General features: G+C 35.1%; 1 protein-coding gene across 6 annotated transcripts; it reads right to left on the bottom strand.

Moving 5' to 3' along the window:
- Positions 1–20226: 20226 nt before the first annotated feature.
- On the bottom strand, positions 20227–21476 carry LOC105229497 (superoxide dismutase [Cu-Zn]). 6 transcript variants are annotated; one of them, XM_049449396.1, is made up of 4 exons: positions 21119–21475; positions 20843–21061; positions 20443–20737; positions 20227–20383 (listed from the first exon to the last, which is right to left on the bottom strand). In XM_049449396.1, the coding sequence occupies exons 1-3, from the start codon at positions 21374–21376 to the stop codon at positions 20456–20458; spliced, it is 759 nt and encodes a 252-aa protein (XP_049305353.1). In that variant the 5' UTR covers positions 21377–21475; the 3' UTR covers positions 20227–20383; positions 20443–20455. The 6 variants fall into 6 exon arrangements, with proteins under 6 accessions (XP_049305353.1, XP_029407577.2, XP_049305352.1 ...); XM_029551717.2 differs by having other exon boundaries at positions 20227–20388; XM_049449395.1 differs by having other exon boundaries at positions 20439–20737.
- Positions 21477–21705: the final 229 nt, after the last annotated feature.

Below are 21705 nucleotides of genomic sequence, written 5' to 3' on the forward strand. Positions count from 1 at the left end.
GTGATGGCTAAGTTTGCGTGGTACATTGAAAAACTTTTATGCGGCTTTTTGATTTTAATCATACATACATACATACATACATTTGTATGTGATAGTTACACACATTTGTCATATACATAAACGGCAGGAAAGGCAGACAATACTCTTTTCTCACCTATCGTCAAACTGGTTGGACAAGAGCAAACTTTATCAATAAAAATATAATTGACTGCTAAAGCTGTTGAAGATGGAACTGAAACTTTGCTCAAGTACATTGGTCAAAACTTTACTAATTACTACAAATGATTGTATAGTTTTAGGTTCAGATCATGATAGAAATATTGAGCTACGGAGAGAATTGGATTGTTTCTTTAAACCATTAGGAAATGCAATACAATTCTTAGACATTATGACGGTAATGTGTTAATGATTACCGGCTGTGTGAATTATCTTCGAATGTATTTCGAGCTTACCCTGCGGTACTCGGCACTAGTTCGAAGTTGTGAAAATAAGCGCTTAGCAGGAGACCAAATCTACCTACTTTACTACTCATAATCTGTTTTTCATTTCCATTTCTGTACAAAATGTCCACAAATAGGATTAACCGATATCAGGGTAGGGTCGGTAACAAGAGTACCAATGCTAAAGGTGATTATGTACGAGAAATTACTAATTACAATTAAAACCATTAATTTCAATTTTTACTTTATTTTAAACTTTTTCTTGCTGAGAAGAATTCAACTTATTCTAAAACATTATTTCTTTCTGAGTATATTGGGTTGTAAAAAAGTCTTGCGGTATTTTTATTGAATTTTTTTTTTAATTGAAATTGAAATGAATTTTTGATGACTCATGCCCAGCTCTTGACAGATGCTACGACTGCTACTATGCCGGTCTCTTTCGACCAATTCAGCGATTTTATCGCAATTTTCGACGACAGGCCTTCCGGAGCGGGGCGCATCTTCGACCACCTCTACACCAGAACGAAAACGTTGAAACCATCGTTGTGCGGTGGAAATGGAAACTGTATCGGGTCCTGCACAAATTTTATTGGCGGCTTGAGATGCATTTTTGCCTTTATCGTAGTAGTACTGTAAAATATGCCGTATTTTCTCTTTATTTTGCTCCATGTTTGCGACGCTATAACTCACGAACGACTTAAAAGAAACGACAATCAATCAAACACGTGTTAGCGCGTGAAATGAGCTTTCCAAAAAGGTATAGCATGACCCGATGCGACGAATAAAACTAGAACTACGCGCTTTCAGCGCCAACTAGCGAAAATACCGCAAGACTTTTTTGACAACCCAATATATATATTATATATACATATATGTTTCTTTTAAAATACATCTATCACTATCATTAAAACTACTTAAACCCTTTAAAGTTTGAATTTTAAATGATTCCAGCGGCTCACAAACTGCACCAAATCGTTGTTTTTTTCTGGATGAAATGGCATCTCCTGAACCTTTTCAGGTTGCTCTTTATCCCAAATGCGGTAATATATATCCTGATATGCCACTCACGCCACGCACGGTGGCGACTTCTTCCTTTTCGGAAAAATGCATTCGCCCATGAAAGGAAAGCGTTATGCAGACGTAGAGGCCATTCAAAAGGCTTGCACCGGCATACTGGCGGCCATACCGGCCAACGAGCTAAAACACTCGTTCGACATGCTTTTGGACCGTGTAAAAAGCTGTATTGAAGCAGAAGGAGACTATTTTGAATAAAATAAATTGATTTCGCCGAAAAGCCATTTGTTCTGTTTTTTTTTTTTTAATAGTGCTTACTTTGGAACGCATCTTGTATATTTTCCTCACTGCGAGCTGGACGTGGTCTAATCGATCGAATAATATCTCATAATGAACGCTGGGATGGGTGATGGTGGTGTACAAAGCTCAGTAGGCCGATTATGTTGCAGGCGAAGTAAATACTTTACAGAACGTGAATTTTCGATATATAGTAGAACGATTTGTAAACATTGTTCAGGCGTAAATCTTTCTATGATGAAATGTCAAAAAATAGTGAACAAAAATGACATGACAGCTTGACACGACTCACGGGGTATCTGTTAAAAAAATCATAATGGTTAGAGGTAAATTCATGGATCCGATACGATTAGAAAAAGCCAGATTGCAACCCTGTTTCTTCATAAAGTATGACTAAGAATGTGAGTGGGGAAAATGACTATATTCAAAATGACCTAATAAGGATACTGATATTTACTATATTCACATCTGCATCCAGTGGCGTAGCTACAACTTCGGGCGCCCGGGGCCAAGGATGTTTTGCGCCCCCTTTATCTACCTACCTACAAGTTTCATGAGGAGGTTCGAACAAAAGTGAATTTTTACAAAATATCTTCGATATTAAGTGTATAAAATTTAGGAACTAGAGCCACGTAAATTCTGAAGTTCCAAAATTCTCACAATACGGTTTTTGAGGAAATTGACAGTAAATTTACAAGACAACGTATTAAAAGCCATAGAAAAAACCCTTTTTCGCCCTATATCTTGTACACTTTTGACACAATTTGTAGGAATTTTTGCCCGAAAGGAGTTTTTAAATACCATTTTTGAAAATTTGGAGAAATAAAAGTATTTGTTACATTCAAAGCATAGTGTAACACGTCGCGACGACAGAGTAAAAATAAAGATTTGTTGAAGTATTTTTCGGAATATTAAAAAACAGCGAAGATCGTTTTGCCGCCCCCAAGACGTTGCGCCTGGGGCGACGGCCCCCTTCGCCCCTCCCTAGCTACGCCTGTCTGCATCATTTACTACCTTTTCAATTCTTCCAAGTTCGCGACGTAAGAAAAAGTCTTATATAAAAATCTCTCTATTGAGAAATGCTGATACCTCAAGTTTATTTACGTAAAATAAAAATGTAAATACATTTATATTAACTTTAACATTTTCAAAATAAAATCTATTATGTGACAGGGGGGGAACACATACTTGGCCATCCTGAAGATCCTTTTAAAATTTAATTGAAATCGGGCCTGCTGTTTTGGAGTCTATGAGGAACATATGTATATGTATATAAAATTTCTCTATCTCTTTAAAATATGTACATAAATACATACAGTAGGTAGAAAAAGTAAGTTATCAAAGTGAAATATAAATCAACGAAGTGAATAAAATTTTATAGTTTACATTTTTTTCAAACAAAATATAATTTTTTATTGAGATCATATTTCAAAGTATCTAATCAATGTAATTAAAAACAAAAAAGAAGCTTGTTGCCTTTATAAAAGGAAAACATAAACCCATACAGTAAATATATGTAGAAAAAATAAGTTATCAAATTGTTTACTATCCACAATGTCAACAATTTCGTGTAGCTAGTGGACCTAATTGTTGTTGAAAGGAGTTGACAAGCCTCAAACACTAATTTTGAGGAAAATTATTCCAAAAGTTATAGATGCAGTCCTTCAAATCAGCCAGGTTTTGGGGTTTCTCTTCAGTTATACGCATACGAGTATTAAGGATTGCATATGCATTTTCATTTGGTGACAAGTTAGGGTCTTGAGGAAGCCATTTCTGTACACTCAAAATTTCATTTTCTAAATGTTCTCTGATGACTTTTGCAGTATGAATGGGCGCGTTGTCCTGTTGAAGAACGAAATTCGGTCCAATGAGTCGGTAACCCACGGGGGACCGAGGTACATCCGAATTTCACCCTTCCTTCGCGTGTTTATCCTTCACCACAAATGGTCACATAATTGTGAATATTGTATGATTTAGGGTCGTTTGAAGCTGTTAGTCAATTGGCACTTCTAAAATAGCGCTTTCATTTAAGTGGTCTAAGAATTCTAAATGGCCTACGCACACGCTACTCAACGCTTTGGCGTACAGGCTAAGCGAACAAATGCCGGGATACTCTGTATACATGCCAAACTTTAGTTATAAACATAAGCGCTGTAATTATGATAGTTATAGAATGGGACGCAGTTGGAAATAGTTGATTGTCAAATCATTGGTTGCTGATTTACGGACACATAAATGAAAATTTTAACAACTCAAATAAATTGTTTTCGCTTGGAACAAATCTATTAATATTCCAAATAATACGTGAACACATATTATATAAATACATATAGTATATGTAGCTCGTGATTGTTTTTTTTTTAGCTATTTGCATGCTCATTTTTAAATTTCTATAATCCTCTAGGCATAGCCTTAACAGAGACAGCTGGAAGATAAGTTGTATTAATATTATTAAATAATAATGTGTTAAATAATAATGTGATTATAAAAATGAGCAGGCTTAATAATATTTTATACAATTTTCTGTTCAAAAAATTATACCATTACTTTTCTTATACTACGAATAAGCCTCCTAAAAATATATGCTCTTCTTAAAACTAATACAATTATGTGCATATTTCCCCAATTGAACATTTGTTTAATTAAGTTAATTAAATGAAAGAGATGTGGCGATTTATGGTTCCTAAAGGAAAATGCAAAAGACTTAGTTATTTCATTGTTTTTTTGTTTTCTACCAAACATATGTAAGTTGCCACACAATCATCATTCTAGGTTTTAATGATTATTTTTACTGTGAAGGGGAGCCCTACAGGAAAAGCAGATGTTAAGCTGAATACAAACAGAACACCACATAATCTAACTGATAGCTAACCTATGGTTTCTATATGTACAGTACTGCGCTTCATTATTTATATAAGCCACATCATCGATTTCTCTCAAGAATGATGTAGATATGTAGCCGTGAAAAGCCTTTAGTACCCCTTGTTTGAATTATCAAACGCATGTATGTATACGAGGTATGTACAAAAAGTATCGCGAATCGTAACTGACAGTTTTCTTCGATTGCATCATGAGTTCTTGCCACAGGGAAGAACGGTCAATAAGGAATAATACCTGCAAGTTATGCGCAATTTGCGCGAAGAAATCCGCCAGAAACGCCCGGATTTGTGGAAGAACAAAAATTGGCTTTTGCACCACGATAACGCCCCTGCTCACACACATCGTTGCTTGTGCGCGACTTTTTGGCCGAAAATAACACACTAATGATGCCGCAGCCACCGTATTCCCCAGATCTGGCCCCCTGTGACTTTTTCTTGCTCCCTAAACTGAAGAGGCCCATGAAAGGACGACGTTACGCTTCTCTTGACGAGATAAAGACGGCATCGAAGGAGGAGCTGAAGAAGATAAAAAAAAAAATGATTTTTTGAAGTGCTTCGAAGATTGGAAAAACCGTTGGCACAAGTGTATAATATCTCATGGGGATTACTTTGAAGGGGACAAAATAGATATTCATGAATAAATAAATAATTTTTGAAAAAAAAAACACAAAATTCGCGATACTTTTTGAACACACCTCGTATACATACATATATACACTTGTGTTATAGCTTAAATTATTATAATTTGCTCTGACTGAATGTGTTTATTATTAAGGTTTAATTGTAAATTTTTGTGAGATTCTTAAAATATAGTAAGCTCTAACCTTGTTGACATAGTGGGCTGGGTGACTGGGCGGAAGGAGCGTAATCGTTGGATTTATTATTATTATTAATACGGCTAAGGTAATATGGGTCCAAGTGCTATAAATGGCGAAGCATGGATTATTTGGTTCATCCCTCTTTGTACTGGTCAAATTGAATGACCATAATTGCAATTTGACCACTTCAGCTTCTTACAATTGTCTGTACTTTAATTTGGGAAGATCTATATTGTTATGTAAGTATAAGGTTAGTAGGCGTTCTCAAACTGGCATAGCATCTATTCAAGTTAGAGGCAATATTATTTTGTTTGTTACCAACTCACAACTCTATCATTATAGCGGTGTGTTAGTTATTCGTATATGAAATCACACGAATATAGTACATATGAATGAGTGTATATTGTATGTACATACATATGTATATTCGTACGGGTCCGCGGTTCTTTAGGCTTTGGTTTGTTTGATGCAGTGGAATTCAGTATCACTGCTCGTCATGAATTGGTGGAATGGATGTGCCGTGTATAATAACAAACATATCTTACATTAAATCACATCAGAATGCTTCTCATGTATGTGTGTATATGTACATCTAGTACGTTCACTTAATTGTGTCAAGTGCAACTGCGAGTTGAATTAAGTAAAAACAAAGTGAAAATTCGCGAAAGACATAAGTACATATGTATGTATGTACATATATAGTACCTACATAATTAAAACGTTCCTTCCACATTTTGCTGTTATAAATATCTACAAACATATGTAGTTATGTATGCGTGGGTAGATGCGAGAAGGCATGTATACATACTTATGTTTGTAGTTGAACAGACTGTTACTACGCACTGTCAGTATGCAATTGGGTAAAGCATTCTATTATGTATGTACATATGTAAGTATGTTTGTATATATAAGTTTAATGTGCTGTTGGAAGCCTGAATAAGTCGAGGACTTGAATGTTAACCATTAAAGTATTTGGTGTGCATTCCTAAAAATTATTGCTTATTATAAAGTTTATCATAATAATCGAATAGTTTTAATATCATTACTAATTTCTAAAGCTACGAGTGTCGTTTGTTCATTGTTCATTTGAGGTTAACAGTACGTTGGAAACGTTTATTGGATAAAGTGGTTAGTTGGATTTATAACACCCGCACCGTTAAACTTATGTAAATATGGTTGGTTATCTTTTAAGTAGCTTCTTAATAGGAAGTTATGTTTACTTAAAATTATAGTATAATTTAAAGCAGCTTCGGTAAGTTCAGATGAAAGTGCCGATATTTGAATTTAATGCAGCATCAATATAATCGATGTGTTAACTTAAGTGATAGTTTTTATAGAACCCATGCCGATAAAATTTAATCTTATTATACCCTGAAAGATATTTATTCGTTAATTGTCGGAATCGATCAGATCGGACAACTATATCATATATGTATTTTTCATACAACCGATTATTCAGATTTTTAATAGGTAAAATAGGCTCAAAATGATGCGTAGATTTCCCACACAAGGGATTTTATAGAAAAAAATCGACTCGCTCTAATCCGACTAGTTCACAAATCTTGACATCCACAATTGTCCAACTGCGGAATATGTATGTACATATGGCGACAAGGCGACTCCCTATCGTGCGACTTTTTCAATCTGCTGCTGGAGAAAATAGTTCGAGCTGCAGAACTTAATCGAGCAGGTACAATCTTTTATAAGAGTGTACAGCTGCTGGCGTATGCCGATGATATTGATATCATCGGTCTCAACACCCGCGCCGTTAGTTCTGCTTTCTCCAGACTGAACAAGGAAGCAACGCAAATGGGTCTGGCAGTGAACGAGGGCAAGACGAAATATCTCCTGTCATCAAACAAACAGTCGTCGCACTCGCGACTTGGCTCTCACGTCACTGTTGACAGTCATAACTTTGAAGTTGTAGATAATTTCGTTTATTTAGGAACCAGCATTAACACCACCAACAATGTCAGCCTGGAAATCTAACGCAGGATTACTCTTGCCAACAGGTGCTACTTCGGACTGAGTAGGCAATTGAAAAGTAAAGTCCTCTCTCGACGAACAAAAACCAAACTCTATAAGACGCTCATAATTCCCGTCCTGCTATATGGTGCAGAGGCTTGGACGATGACAACAACCGATGAGTCGACGTTGCGAGTTTTCGAGAGAAAAGTTCTGCGAAAGATTTATGGTCCTTTGCGCGTTGGCCACGGCGAATATCGCATTCGATGGAACGATGAGCTGTACGAGATATACGACGACATTGACATAGTTCAGCGAATTAAAAGACAGCGGCTACGCTGGCTAGGTCGTGTTGTCCGGATGGATGAAAACACTCCAGCTCTGAAAGTGTTCGACGCAGTACCCGCCGCGGGAAGCAGAGGAAGAGGAAGACCTCCACTCCGTTGGAAGGACCAAGTGGAGAAGGACCTGGCCTCGCTTGGAATATCCAATTGGCGCCACGTAGCGAAGAGAAGAAACGACTGGCGCGCGGTTGTTAACTCGGCTATAATCGCGTAAGCGGTGTCTACGCCAGTAAAGAAGAAGAAGAAACGTATATGCAAATATGGTAGTTAGAATACAACTTCAATATATCCCAGTTGGAAATTAAAAGCCGCTTGACTTACATATTACAAACGCGAGTGGAAGAACGTTTGTTGATGCATAAGTCCTACTGCACATTAGTGTAGTTAACTTGGAAATGTTTCTTCCCAATACCAAATTTCTTTCCCAATGCAAAATTTGTAAGTTGAGTAAAATATGCACAAATCTTGAAATAGTACCTAATTTTTTTCGTATCGTTTTTGGAGTACGGCTTATACTAAGTACTACAATAATATATAACTACTTTTAAAATACCCAAATAGTCACAAATATGTTAGTGATGAAATGTTACATGGGTCTTCTACGCACACGTTGACATTTTACGTTACGTGTTACATTAAGTGTAAATATGATGTCATAGTTTGAAGCCCTTATGAATGAGTATAATAAGAGTGATACCCGGAGTACATAAGTGGTACTTCCAACACATGAGTATAATATTCAGAAAGTAGAAACAAGTCTCTGTATACGGAAAGCGACGTCACCAGTAGACAAGAGTTCCTTAATTGGTGTTTCATACTGAGTGGGGCGGTTTACTGGTGTGCTACTGCTATGTACCTACGTATACTGTAAGAATAAACAGTGGCGAAAGCGAAATGAGGTGCAGAGCATTGTTCATGCATCTGAGTGAACCACAACAACTAATGTAGGAGTACTAATACTACAGAAAATACCCGATATAATTATGGCCTACTGCACATTTCGGTAATAGCTACATCAAACCGTGAGTTTGGTTTCTAAGAGCGGAATAAGTACGCACAGTGCTAGCAACATAGATTGAAAATAATGTTGCAACTCAACTAACTACATTGACATATAATTCGTTAGAGAGCTTAAATTAGCACAAACCTTGTGTTTGTGTGTAAACATGTTTAAATTGTATAAAGTTTATATACCATATACTTATTTACTATATAAATATAGGAATGCAACACATAGATTCATGTACTTATCAAGTCAAATATGAAAACTGTTTAAATGATGTAATTTATAACTTATCTTGGGTTAAGCAACTGCTTCCGTGGTGCACTACATCTTCGTATATAGTAGGTATTTCCTAGCAATACTGTGTAAGCTCACTTCAGAAACTTTCTTACTTTTTACAGCGTTACGTTTACAGCGTTATGGTTTTGGTTATTTTCAATTCTAACGATAATTTTGTTCAATTCAATGTTTGCAATTTACTTGTATTTATTAAATTTTTCCACCAGCGATTCCAGTTAAAATTTTTCAATGTGAGTATGATGTCTACTGTTCTCTAAAATATACTTTCTAGCTTGTTTCTTCAATAAAGAAGCTTTTGTGGTTAAATTATTAAACGCTTTTTATTTGAGAAAATATCTTGACGAAGTCTGGCATACCTTATTATTGTCCAAGCTAATGTTGCAATCTCCGAACAAATATGTAACGGGTGATTTTTTTGAGGTTAGGATTTTCATGCATTAGTATTTGACAGATCACGTGGGATTTCAGACATGGTGTCAAAGAGAAAGATGCTCAGTATGCTTTGACATTTCATCATGAATAGACTTACTAACGAGCAACGCTTGCAAATCATTGAATTTTATTACCAAAATCAGTGTTCGGTTCGAAATGTGTTTCGCGCGCGTGTTTTGTTCAGCGATGAGGCTCATTTCTGGTTGAATGGCTACGTAAATAAGCAAAATTGCCGCATTTGGGGTGAAGAGCAACCAGAAGCCGTTCAAGAACTGCCCATGCATCCCGAAAAATGCACTGTTTGGTGTGGTTTGTACGCTGGTGGAATCATTGGACCGTATTTTTTCAAAGATGCTGTTGGACGCAACGTTACGGTGAATGGCGATCGCTATCGTTCGATGCTAACAAACTTTTTGTTGCCAAAAATGGAAGAACTGAACTTGGTTGACATGTGGTTTCAACAAGATGGCGCTACATGCCACACAGCTCGCGATTCTATGGCCATTTTGAGGGAAAACTTCGGACAACAATTCATCTCAAGAAATGGACCCGTAAGTTGGCCACCAAGATCATGCGATTTAACGCCTTTAGACTATTTTTTGTGGGGCTACGTCAAGTCTAAAGTCTACAGAAATAAGCCAGCAACTATTCCAGCTTTGGAAGACAACATTTCCGAAGAAATTCGGGCTATTCCGGCCGAAATGCTCGAAAAAGTTGCCCAAAATTGGACTTTCCGAATGGACCACCTAAGACGCCGCCGCGGTCAACATTTAAATGAAATTATCTTCAAAAAGTAAATGTCATGAACCAATCTAACGTTTCAAATAAAGAACCGATGAGATTTTGCAAATTTTATGCGTTTTTTTTTTAAAAAAAAGTTATCAAGCTCTTAAAAAATCACCCTTTAGTTCAATTTGCGCCATTATATCATATGTATCGCCTTTCAAACTGAATGATCAAAAATATTTAAAATTATACCTAGTTGCTATGAAAATGTACCTTGAAGCTCGATTATTATTCGAATGGTTGTATGCATACATACATATGTATTTATCGAGATATTGCTGAATCTTCTCTACAATTTAATTGCAGTCTGTCAACGCACAGTTGTCATGCAGTCAGTGAATTTATATTTATGTATGTAAATATGTATGTACATATGTATATATGTATGGATTTTACATTCTTGTGCATAGTATGTTGGCAATTGTCAGAGTGTACCTATTGAATCTTGCCGTCGGGCTACAAGTGAATTGCAAGTACCGTTCCTATATATAAAAAACACAAAGCGGTAATTAAAACTCTGTAACATGGGTGTTTTGTATGCATGGGCAAACATGTTTATAATGAGGGCGACTTATGTATGACAAAAAGTGACGGCTAACGGAACTCCCAAAGGCAAGGTAATAATTTGTTTCTGATACTTTCACACCTGTGTTTACTCGTTTGGATTATACCATCTAAAGTCCCGGTGCGTATTGTTATGTTTTTGTATGTTATAATTTAAAACAAAAGGGTTAAGTTCAAATGTGTAAACATACATACATAAATAATTTTAGAAAACGCTTTTTCCTCATCTAAGGAAATATTCGCAGTACCATATCCTGGCCCTTCGAAATTAAGGCTAATTCTTTCGAAAACATGTATGTACATACATATGTATGTATGTATGTACATATGTACATTCAACAAATTATGTAAAATGTAGAAATTTACAAAATAAGAAAGACGGGGTCATTTTTTCGGTGTTGGCAAAATTCTATATAAAAAATGTTGGCAATAAATTCAATAATCGTTATTCGAATATATAACATGACGGTATGTTTGACACGTTATTAACTTATATAATCATGTGTTTCATTATCTCTCTCCATGGTATTATATTGAAAAATGGATTAGTTTTAAAATTATATCATGCATAGGAATAAAAATAAGATTTAGTTCAATTGTAATGGGTGATCTAACTAGAGGTACTTTTTTCAATAGTCTTTTTTTGTCGGATCACGCATCATTCGTGCTTGGCATTTCATCATGGAAAGACTTACGCCTGAACAACGTTTACAATCGTTCAACTTTATTACGAAAAACCACGTTCTGTAAAGTGCGCGCACTCCGCTCAACTTATACTCAACATTATCAGCCTACTGAGCGTAAATTTGACAGCCGTAGCTAAGAGAGTATACGTAGACCTTGAAGAGTCGATTCCGCACCGTTCGCGGCAACTCGACTTCGGATTTTACGTTTAAATCTTAAACTGAAAGCGTACAAAATAGTGTTTGTGCAAGTACTGAAGCTGCTCGACCTTCCCAAATGAGATCGCTTCGTTCCATGGGCTCTTGAAAAGTTCTAAGAAGATCCGACGTTTTCGAGGCAAATTTTGTTCAGTGATGAGACCCATTTTTGGTTCAGTGGGTGTATAAACAAGCAAAATTGCCCCATTTGGGACGAAGAGCAACCTGAAGAGATTCAAAAGCTGCTATTTCATCCAGAAAAAAATACGGGTTGGTGTGGTTTGTGGACCGGTGAAATCATATTTCTTCAAAAATGATCACGCCATGATAACCGTTTGTTTAACGCCTGAAATTGAAGCTCGTGATCTCGACGACATTTGGATTCAACAAGACGGCGCAACTTCCTCCACATCACATCAATCAATGGATTTATTAAGAGAACACTTCGGTGAGCTGATATTTTCACGTTTTGGGTCGATCGATTGGTCATCAAGATCATGTGATACGACACCGTTAGGCTTTTTCCTGTGGGGATATGTAAAGTATAAAGTCTATGCGGACAATCGCTTCGATTCAGTCCTTGGAACAAAACATTACGCGTGTCATTCGCCAGTTATCAGTCGAAATGCTTGAACAAGTCACCGAAAAGTGGACTAAACGGGTGGACCATTTGAAACGTAGCCGGGACTAACATTTGAAGGAGATAATCTTCAAAAAATAAATGCCAAAGAATGTTCTTTCGAATGATAATAAACATTTCCCATTAAATTTGAAGTTTCTGTGTTTCTTGAATGAATCAACCTTTATAACCATCATTAAAGATAAAAACAGCTGAAAAATAGAAAATAGAGAATTGGCCCAAATTGCCTTTTTATCTATTTTATTATAGTTAAAGAGCTATTATTATACTTTTTCTAAAATATCTTCATATAAGCGCTCTTTCCATTATTTAGGGTTCAATGGATGGTATTAATTTTTCATTTAATATGTGCATACCATTTTCTCGTCTAATTTTTCATCTCTTGGTCTAGCAATGTTTTTAATCCTCAAAATCAGAGCTACACTTAGCTTACTGCTATAACACATTTATTCGGTTCTGTTTCATGGGCTTTCCTCCTGAAACGACAATAAAAATTATTAATATTAATAGCTGTGAAATTTTTCGTAAATTCTGCCTTACCATGAAGGGGATATGAAAAATTTACAGTAGAAAAGCTGCTGAAAATATGGACAAAAAGTTGGAAATTAATACATTCCGATCCTTTTGTAATGACCGGAACATATTATTACTCACTTGTCATATCTCATTTTAACTGTTATCTCTGGGTTTTGTTGGGCAAACCGCATTTCGTAATACAGAATAATTTATTATTAGTCTAATAACTTTTAATTAACTCTAGGCTGTAGGCTGTGCTGTGCTGTACGAGTACAAGCAAGGCATTATAGTTATGCAGAATGAATTCCTCTAATTAAAACTCAAAAATAGTTAAGAGACTTAGCAAATACACTTCAAGATGTTGACAAATTTGCTCTGGGGCGAATAATTTTTCTTTGTTTTTCTCAACTGTGTGTTTGCATATCAGATTCCAACTCACCGCGTAATACAGTGGCGTGCACAAATGAATTTATACATGTATGCACATTGTGCACTTCTGAGTTTATGTAATAAGAAATAACAAAGCGGATTGAAAACTTTTTCTTGCGTTTTAATTCAAGTTCAATTACTATACTTTAGAATAGGTTTAGAAACGAAAATGAATGTCATATATCAAATTTTGTACTTTTCAAACACTCTTTTATTTAAAAAAATTTTCTGAAAATATATTTCTCAACATTTTCATTTTAATTACTATGCCGTTTTTGCTATATTATTTACCAAGTTAACCAATTTCAAACATTGGTGTTTCCTATGTTATTATTATCACGTGCCTATGGATTATAGAACTATTCTGAACACTGAAAGGTGGGAAATCATGGCACCAAGAATAACTTTAAATAAATAAACCAAATATTTGAAAGAGAAGATGCAAATGCAAAACCCAAATGAATCAGTGCAGGTACCACAGTGAATTGTTGTATTTCACAATTGCTATGCCACTCTTTATTTTCCATGTTTTTTCGAAAATACTTAGGTGCTGGCATTAGAATAGAAGAATAGAATAGAATTTAATTGAGGTATGCACTGCGACCTTGGGTCTATTGTGCCCCCTCCTAACTCACAGGGACTCACCAAGCCTCAGCAAATCGATAAATTCTAGTATTTTGCTGGGAGCTAGTGAGGTGCTGGCGTTACTTTATGATCAGTGCATTTCCTCAAAATGGCTTTTAAATAGCAAATAAAACAGAACTGAAATAATTCAGGGTTTTTACAGAATAATTTACTTCAAATACGAGTATACCTAAATATTTACATATATTTTAAATAAAATAAGTTTGTTTATTTTAGTAATTTAATACACATTTTGTTGGTTTCCGTTTCTTCAAAAAGTCTAAACATTTATGTACATATGTATGTGTGCATGCATGCCTCTATACCAAAACTATTTATGTAAATTTGCAAGTATACAGAATTGGCACTAATATCGCTGGTTTGCTAATGGCGAAAGTTTTTATCTGGATCAGTGACATTTATGATGACCACCATATTCCCATTAGATTCAATCCACATATAATAACGCTTTCGTGAATTTGAGTTAACTAATATAAATATACAGCATATACATATGTACATACATATGCTAATGAATTTATAAAATTAACAGATTTTTTTAAGTTACATGTTTTTCACGAAAGAACGAATTTGAAAGTCTTTCTCAACTCTGTGGCATAAGAATTACACTATTGAACGGACATTTATCTCGTCGACGAAAGTACAGCGGGGAATGACCGGCCAGGTCTGTCGGAAACCACCAGATGTTTTGTTTACGCGGCGCATTTGTTTTTCTAATAGTCTGTCGTCTGTGTCTTCCACTGATAATTTCTTCTTCTGGAATATATGCGTACAGCGCTCTGCTCCGCTGATTGTTGAGGTTTGCACATTTTTTTTGGAATTGTACTGAAACAATAATAATAATTATATATTTTTGGAATTTTTAACCCTTGCTTTTGTTTTGAATATATTTTTTATGTATGATTTCTTGACTTTTGGTATAGTTGAGATATAAACTGTCCTATTTGTTAAATTGGACCAAACTTGACATCGTGTGCCAAATTTTAGCTTACTTCGAGTAATATTGTATTTGCTGTAATTTATTGACTCCGAAGTATCTCCAGTAATATCTAGGTGAAATTCGCATCCATAAATATACAATTTGAGCATATAGGTAAGTATGTGCTTTATTTACAATTATAGCAAAGGATGACTGATATCTAAAAGGATATTATCGTAGCTCGTGAAAACAATACCTTATTGGAATGAGCTAATAGTGATAGAATCGCCCTGCCAATTGACCACGTAGGTCACCTGATCGGCTTTAATAAAAGCTTTTGGGATCGTTCTATACCTGAACATCTGTTTAAATACGAATTTAACTGATAAAAATAAAGATCTGCGCCAGCTTGAATGTTTCCATCAGAAATTTATTTAATTGGCTGTTTTTTAAAAGAATGATCTACAGGAAGCTTTTTAAAACCTTTTCTTAACCATATAATTTTATTTCTCTACTTCGGCAGAAATCTTTCGTAAGGATAAAAGGTGTAGTAAATTGTTCACTATTCTGGCGTTGTGAGTTTTTGTATTCTTATTTTTTTAAATTTACTTACTTTCGTTCGCTCATTTCAACAATGCGCAATCACTTTCTGTCAAAGTTGTTCGAAGGTATTGACTTTTGAGCACAATACTCAAAAGCACTTGTATTCGCTATTAAGTATTTTTATTGCCAGCGCCTAAAAAGAATATTTAGATACTAAAGACGAATTTAAGGTAAGCAAAACTTAAGTGAGTGTAGCAACCTTAATAAACTTTCCCTTGTTTCGAAAGCATAATTCTCATTTTTAAATTTATAAATTGTTTTTAAGACTGTTTCTATTCACATTAGTATTATTCCATTATAGTAGTATGAAAAAAATGGATCTTTCATGAACAAAATGTAGACTTTTAAATATACGCCTGCACTAATATAAAAGGGGTATATGGGAATCCATTTTAGGTTTAAAAACAGTTATAAAGTGTAGGGCATGTTTTATCGTAGCCATAGGTATGTACTAGAAATATGTTGTTTATATGTATGTACATATATTCAGTTTCACATTTTTAGATGATATGTAATACCTTTAGAACTACCAAATATGTACATATATGTATGTAAAAAAGGAATAAATTTACTTAAAAATCAATATTTGCTAGTACGAGTATATGCCATACGTTTACATGGTGTATGAACTAATGTAGTATAGTAAGAAAATTTAGGTAAGTTGCTCTAATGTACTAGATTTTGTTTTGGTGATTTCGGTAATTTCATGAAACTGTTTTATACAATCTAGATTTATGATTTGACATTTGAAATCAGCTAAATTAAGATCGTAGAAAGCGAGACCCATAATATTTGCAGAATTGACAAATCATTTATATAATTTGGTTGGTTTTAACCGTGTTAATGTGTGCACACATATGCGTAATATGTTTGTACTTCTGTATGCCATTTGTACTCTCCTACGTATGAGAGTTATGAAACCGCGAGGACCATTGATGACTGATACCATTGCCATAATACCCTATGAGTACACTCCAAGGTCAAAAAGTTTAAGTGGCGTGTATGAAAAAGCAATTATTGTTTTAAGGCAAAATATTGCCAACCATATTTACATACATATACATAGTATGTGTGTATATGCGCAAACAGAATTTTATGATCAATTATGTAACGACGTGAATTTAGGTTTGAACATAATAATAACCAAACTTGGTCCAATAATATCCCTAATATGAAAGTAACATCCAACATTCATAGCTATCACCCTAATGAAGCAAATGTAATTGTTAATCTTTGCGTATTGCAATTGTGATGCAAAATTTGGAAAAATCCGTATAACGGCGTTTAACTCCCAAATGAAGAATATTTTTGCATATACATACATATGTATGTGTGAACATGTCCGTTTTCAAGAATTATTTGAAATATTGTTTAGAGATATGGAAATAGTTTGCAACACAACAGACTAAAAGAACGATTTAGCACCTTCGATAATCCGATAATCCGAGTATTGCATGCATAGTAAGACGCCATAACACATACATACATATTATATGTATAATACTCATGGGTATAGAGTGATAAAATATGTTTGTAAATTAAAACTTAATAGTACTTTATTTTATATGTAGATAGGTTTCAGATTGTTAAAATTAAAACTTATAATTAAAATTATATTTACTTTAAACTTTGAAAATTTATTGCATTTTTGTTACTTAATTAGAAATTATTTTTAGTTTGGTTAAGAAGAACGTTAATGAGCTGCTTGCGGACAGTCCAATGAGTTCGAACATTGCCTTGTAATTGATTCTCAAAATTTGAAATAGTAAGTAGTTTAAAGAATACAAGCTCAGTTGGTCTGTGCTTGAGGAAACGGAGAGCTTGAGCGAGCTTGAGCTTTCAAACAAGACCTACTGATTCGTAATAAAAGAATGTGAGTTATGTATCACATATTCCAATGTTGGAATAATTGTCATACGGAGAGACAACTCCTGTGCAGTGCACAATATTACTTATGACTTGCTTATTTTCCTCTCGTGTGTCCTACATGCAGAGTTTACTTACAAATGTAGAATGTTGAAAGTTTACAATGGCGTTACAATCTGCGCAGTCGTAAAAACAATTTAATTCTCTCAAACGCTCTCGTTATTTCTCTACGAAAATGCATCCGCCACATGGTGAGGCCGATTGACCTAAAAGTTTGCCGTTTATAAGAATAATATAGAAAGTTTTAACATTCTTCCTTTTAGTGAAGTTGTTTTCTTTGGTATAGAGTTGGTATCATCCACCAATTAAATGGTAGTAGAATCACAAATTCCAAAAACAAAAGAAAAGTGCTAGTAAAATCATAATAATAAGTATTTTTAAAGGATTATAGATAAGATAACTGTTTCTAGTTATGTCAAGCTTAAGAACTCTGTTTGCAACGAATATCTGAGCTTTCTTCAGCACAATCACTGATATGTTTAGTGATTTGACAGTTCAAACTTCGAATCCACATGTTACGATGCCAAAAGTATTTTAAATGGTTTTTATACCGTTTCTCGCAAAAGCGCAAAGAACTTTCAGGAGTTAATAAAACTTTATATTAATATACATATATGTACATATGTATATATGTATATTGCGTAAAAATTCAACATGCATTATTCGAAAAAAAAAAACTTGAATTGATTACAATATACTGTGAAAGGCGAATTTTTAATTTATACAATATTTCGCGAGTTTTTCGAATCGGTAAATTTTTTTCTTTTTTTTCTTTGGTAGTACTGTTTTTTTTTGATAGTACTGTTAGGGACATTTATGCTAAATTTCACGTCAAAATATTCATTAGTATTTGAGATACGCGTCGTTTTGTGAAGCTCTAAAAGGAAATTCTCGATTTTTACAGGGTGGAACATATAAAATTTTAAATTTAAAATGTCAATAAAAAAAAACGACTTGATATTTTTCAAAGGTCTAACATTTATTTAAAAGGCTGTTTTACGAAATTTGTTTGTGGAAAACAATTTCGGACAAATGACCACCACAGTTGAGTTTACAGTAGCTTATTCGATCCACCCAATTTTGAAGTACTTTCTCGATGGTTTCAGGCCTTATGGCAGCTACACTAGCTTGAATCTCGTACTTTAGATCTTGAATTGTTTCTGGATAGTTGGCGTAACATTTATTTTTAACAGCTCCCCACAGAAAATAGTCCAACGGAGTTAAATCGCAGCTTCTGGGAAGCCAATTTACATCACCGCTTTTGCTGATTTTGCGATTTTCGAAGATAAAAGGCGTAAAAGATTGAGTGTAGCGTTTGCTGTATGGCACGTAGCGTCGTCCTGCTGGAACCAAATGTTGTCCAAGTCTTCCTCTTTGCTTGAAGAAAAATTCGGTTAACATTGCGCGATATCGCTCACCTTTGATGGTTACGGCGGTTCCTTCTTCATTTTCGAAGAAAAATGGGTCGATGATTCCACCAGACCAAAATCGGCACCATACAGTGATTCGTGCTGGGTGCATTGGCTTCTCGACGATTACGTGCGAGTTTTCTGTGCCCCAAATGCGACAATTCTGCTTGTTAACGTAACCATCGAGGTGAAAATGAGCCTCGTCCGAAAAGGTGATTTTTCGGTAAAATTGACAATCCTCGGTCAAACGATCTTCTGCCCAATCTGCGAACTGTAGACGGCTCGGGTGGTCAAGTGGCTTCAGCCGTTGCACCAATTGAACTTTATATGGCCATAGCGAGGTCTTCTTTCAAAATTCGTCGCAAAGTTGTTCGCGGAATGTTTAATTCTTGCGATCGACGGCAAGTTGAGGTGGATGGATTCTCACTAACATTTTCAGTCACAATACATATTTTCGGTTGAACGCGCGGGAATTGAACGTTGACGTTTTGGTTTATCCACCAACGAGCCAGTTTCATGCACATGTTCACGCTTAACAAATTGTTGCACAAATTGAACTGATGGCACTTTTTGTCTGTCCATTTTTTTGCCACATTTCTCACAGTTGGGGTTGAAGACTCACCACTTTGAAAAAAAGTTTTCAATATTTCCCAGTTTTCTTCTAGTGAATAGCGACCCATTTCGTAAATTTTACACTTTTTACTGAATATTTGTCACTTTCCGAATGGTGTTTGACGTTTCCAATGTCGAAATATAGATAATTCAAATTTAAAACTATAGATGGCCCACCCTGTACTATGTCTGAATTTATTGAACAAAGAAGTGCGATAATGCACCATCTCATACTGCATTGGTTATTCGTCTGACTTACTTTTGTGTAACTTCTGATTTGTCAGCAAATTCACATGACCACTCCGAGGACACCGTTTTGACTCAATTGAGGATATAAAAGCTGAATCGAAGAAGGCTCTGATGGCCATCATGACGGATGATTTTTCCAAGGTTCTGCAAAATTTCAGAGCGATAGATCAAAAACTGAGGGACTAGTTTCCATATACACACACAGCCGGATATGGCTCGTCACGCTGATCATTTATACATATATTTTATACAGTCTCCGACATTTCTCATATTGTCGCTTTGGACCGTTCTTTTGCATTACTTTTTTGATAATCACGCAAAATTTGTATGACAGCCATAAGCTCATGTTGATCATTCACATGTATTATAGAGTCTCCGACGTGTCTTTCTAGCTGTTACAAATACCTTGGCACGCTGTATATACCCTGTTCAGGGTATAAAACCTCTCTAAAATTCAGCTAAACAGAAGATTCGCACATTGTTTCCAACAATGACTGCAAAGTACATATGTACTTGTATATACATTAATGAAAAAATTTCTTGCGTGTAATATACATATATATTTATTATTTGTAATTTGGACGTCGGATAAAAATTAATATACTACATATTATGACATAATATAAATTTGCTGCTCGATACATCGTTGCTTCTGAGGTCCCTTTTCCACCGCTTATATTGTATAACAAATAATATTTTTAACCTCAGAATACTATGCTGTAAGGCACTAAGATGTAACATATACTGAAATATATAGTTTAACTTACACACTATATTTTTATCTCTATGCTGAAACGGTAGCCGGCGGTGTGCTTGTTATACTGATAATCCCACATGCAATAGCGGGACCTACAGAGTTTTCCTCATTTTGATAGGCCAGAGCATCGGACATTGATTGCAGTGAGCTAGAAAACACTTCAGCATTGAGTGCAATATTTACATCGATGGGTTTTTCATGTATAACAATTGAACGCCCTACAATTCCATTGAAGCCAAACAAATTTAGATACGAACTGCGAAAGGCCGATGAGATACTTCCATCTTCTTTGGTGTCTACGTTGCCTATCTGCTTAAATAAAATTTAATATTAAAATGTTGTTTGATAATATTTAAAAACGATTGATTTTACAAAGTTAACTCTTAGGAGGTGTCTAAGGAAATAAATACTCACGAAATTGTTAGGGAATTGCCCACCAGTTGATTTGCAACCGTCTCGCAAATCTCCGTATGTGTGTATATGAATAGCGTGTTTGCCTGTTGGTAGTCCAGTTATATTAATGGTCACTCTAATGTCACCGTTGTAAGGCAATAGCTGAAAGGTAACGATTCCGTTTATGGCAGACTCTCCTTCTCCTACAATACTCGCAAATGCTTGCCAACGAGGTACTGCCTGCAAGAAAATTAAAATTACTTTTATAGAATTTTGTTTTGTGAAAAATATGCTTACGCCGACATAATTATAACCAAAATATATTGGATATTGCGTAAATTGTCCACTCAAAGGAACCGTCATTCGCTCTAAACGTTTTACGTTGGTACCAGACACAACTTTTACAACATCGGAAGGCTGCGTTTTGGATGGCGGATCATTTACTTTGGCAAGTGGCCGGTCGTCTATTGTTTGGCTGCACCAGACCACATTGTTTCTAATAAAAGCTGGATACAATAAAAATGCTTGCAAAAGTAGGAAAGTTGTATATTTCATAACGCAGATGTTATTGTGCACCCCAAAATATAATTTTTCAATTTTCAATGTAGCAACAACCAGAGTATCAAACTGCCGTCAATAAACTGATTCAACACAAATATCTAGTGGCGTTCAATGATCATGGTGGCATCGACACAATTTTCATGCTATTTGGCTTAGTTAATTACAGCATAGTGTAATTCGATTTCGGTACGCTATTCGAATTCTATGCACTTTTAAATGTACGGGTACACCTAGCGAAAGAAAAAAAGCCCCACTCGAAATATTTTGTAATTTTGATGTTTCAAGTGAAAAATGTCCGCTGTTAATGAAATGTGTAAAGCAAA

The sequence above is a fragment of the Bactrocera dorsalis genome, chromosome 2, assembly GCF_023373825.1.
Source record: "Bactrocera dorsalis isolate Fly_Bdor chromosome 2, ASM2337382v1, whole genome shotgun sequence".
NCBI classification, from domain to species: domain Eukaryota; kingdom Metazoa; phylum Arthropoda; class Insecta; order Diptera; family Tephritidae; genus Bactrocera; species Bactrocera dorsalis.

Excerpts from the sequence above, each read along its gene's own strand:
- LOC105229497 (XM_049449396.1), bottom strand. The coding sequence starts at position 21,376 with ATGAAATATACAACTTTCCTACTTTTGCAAGCATTTTTATTGTATCCA. Across the intron at positions 21,062-21,118 it reads TTGGTTATAATTATGTCGGC|GCAGTACCTCGTTGGCAAGC; the intron begins GTAAGCATATTT and ends ATTTTCTTGCAG. Across the intron at positions 20,738-20,842 it reads GGCAATTCCCTAACAATTTC|ATAGGCAACGTAGACACCAA; the intron begins GTGAGTATTTAT and ends TTATTTAAGCAG.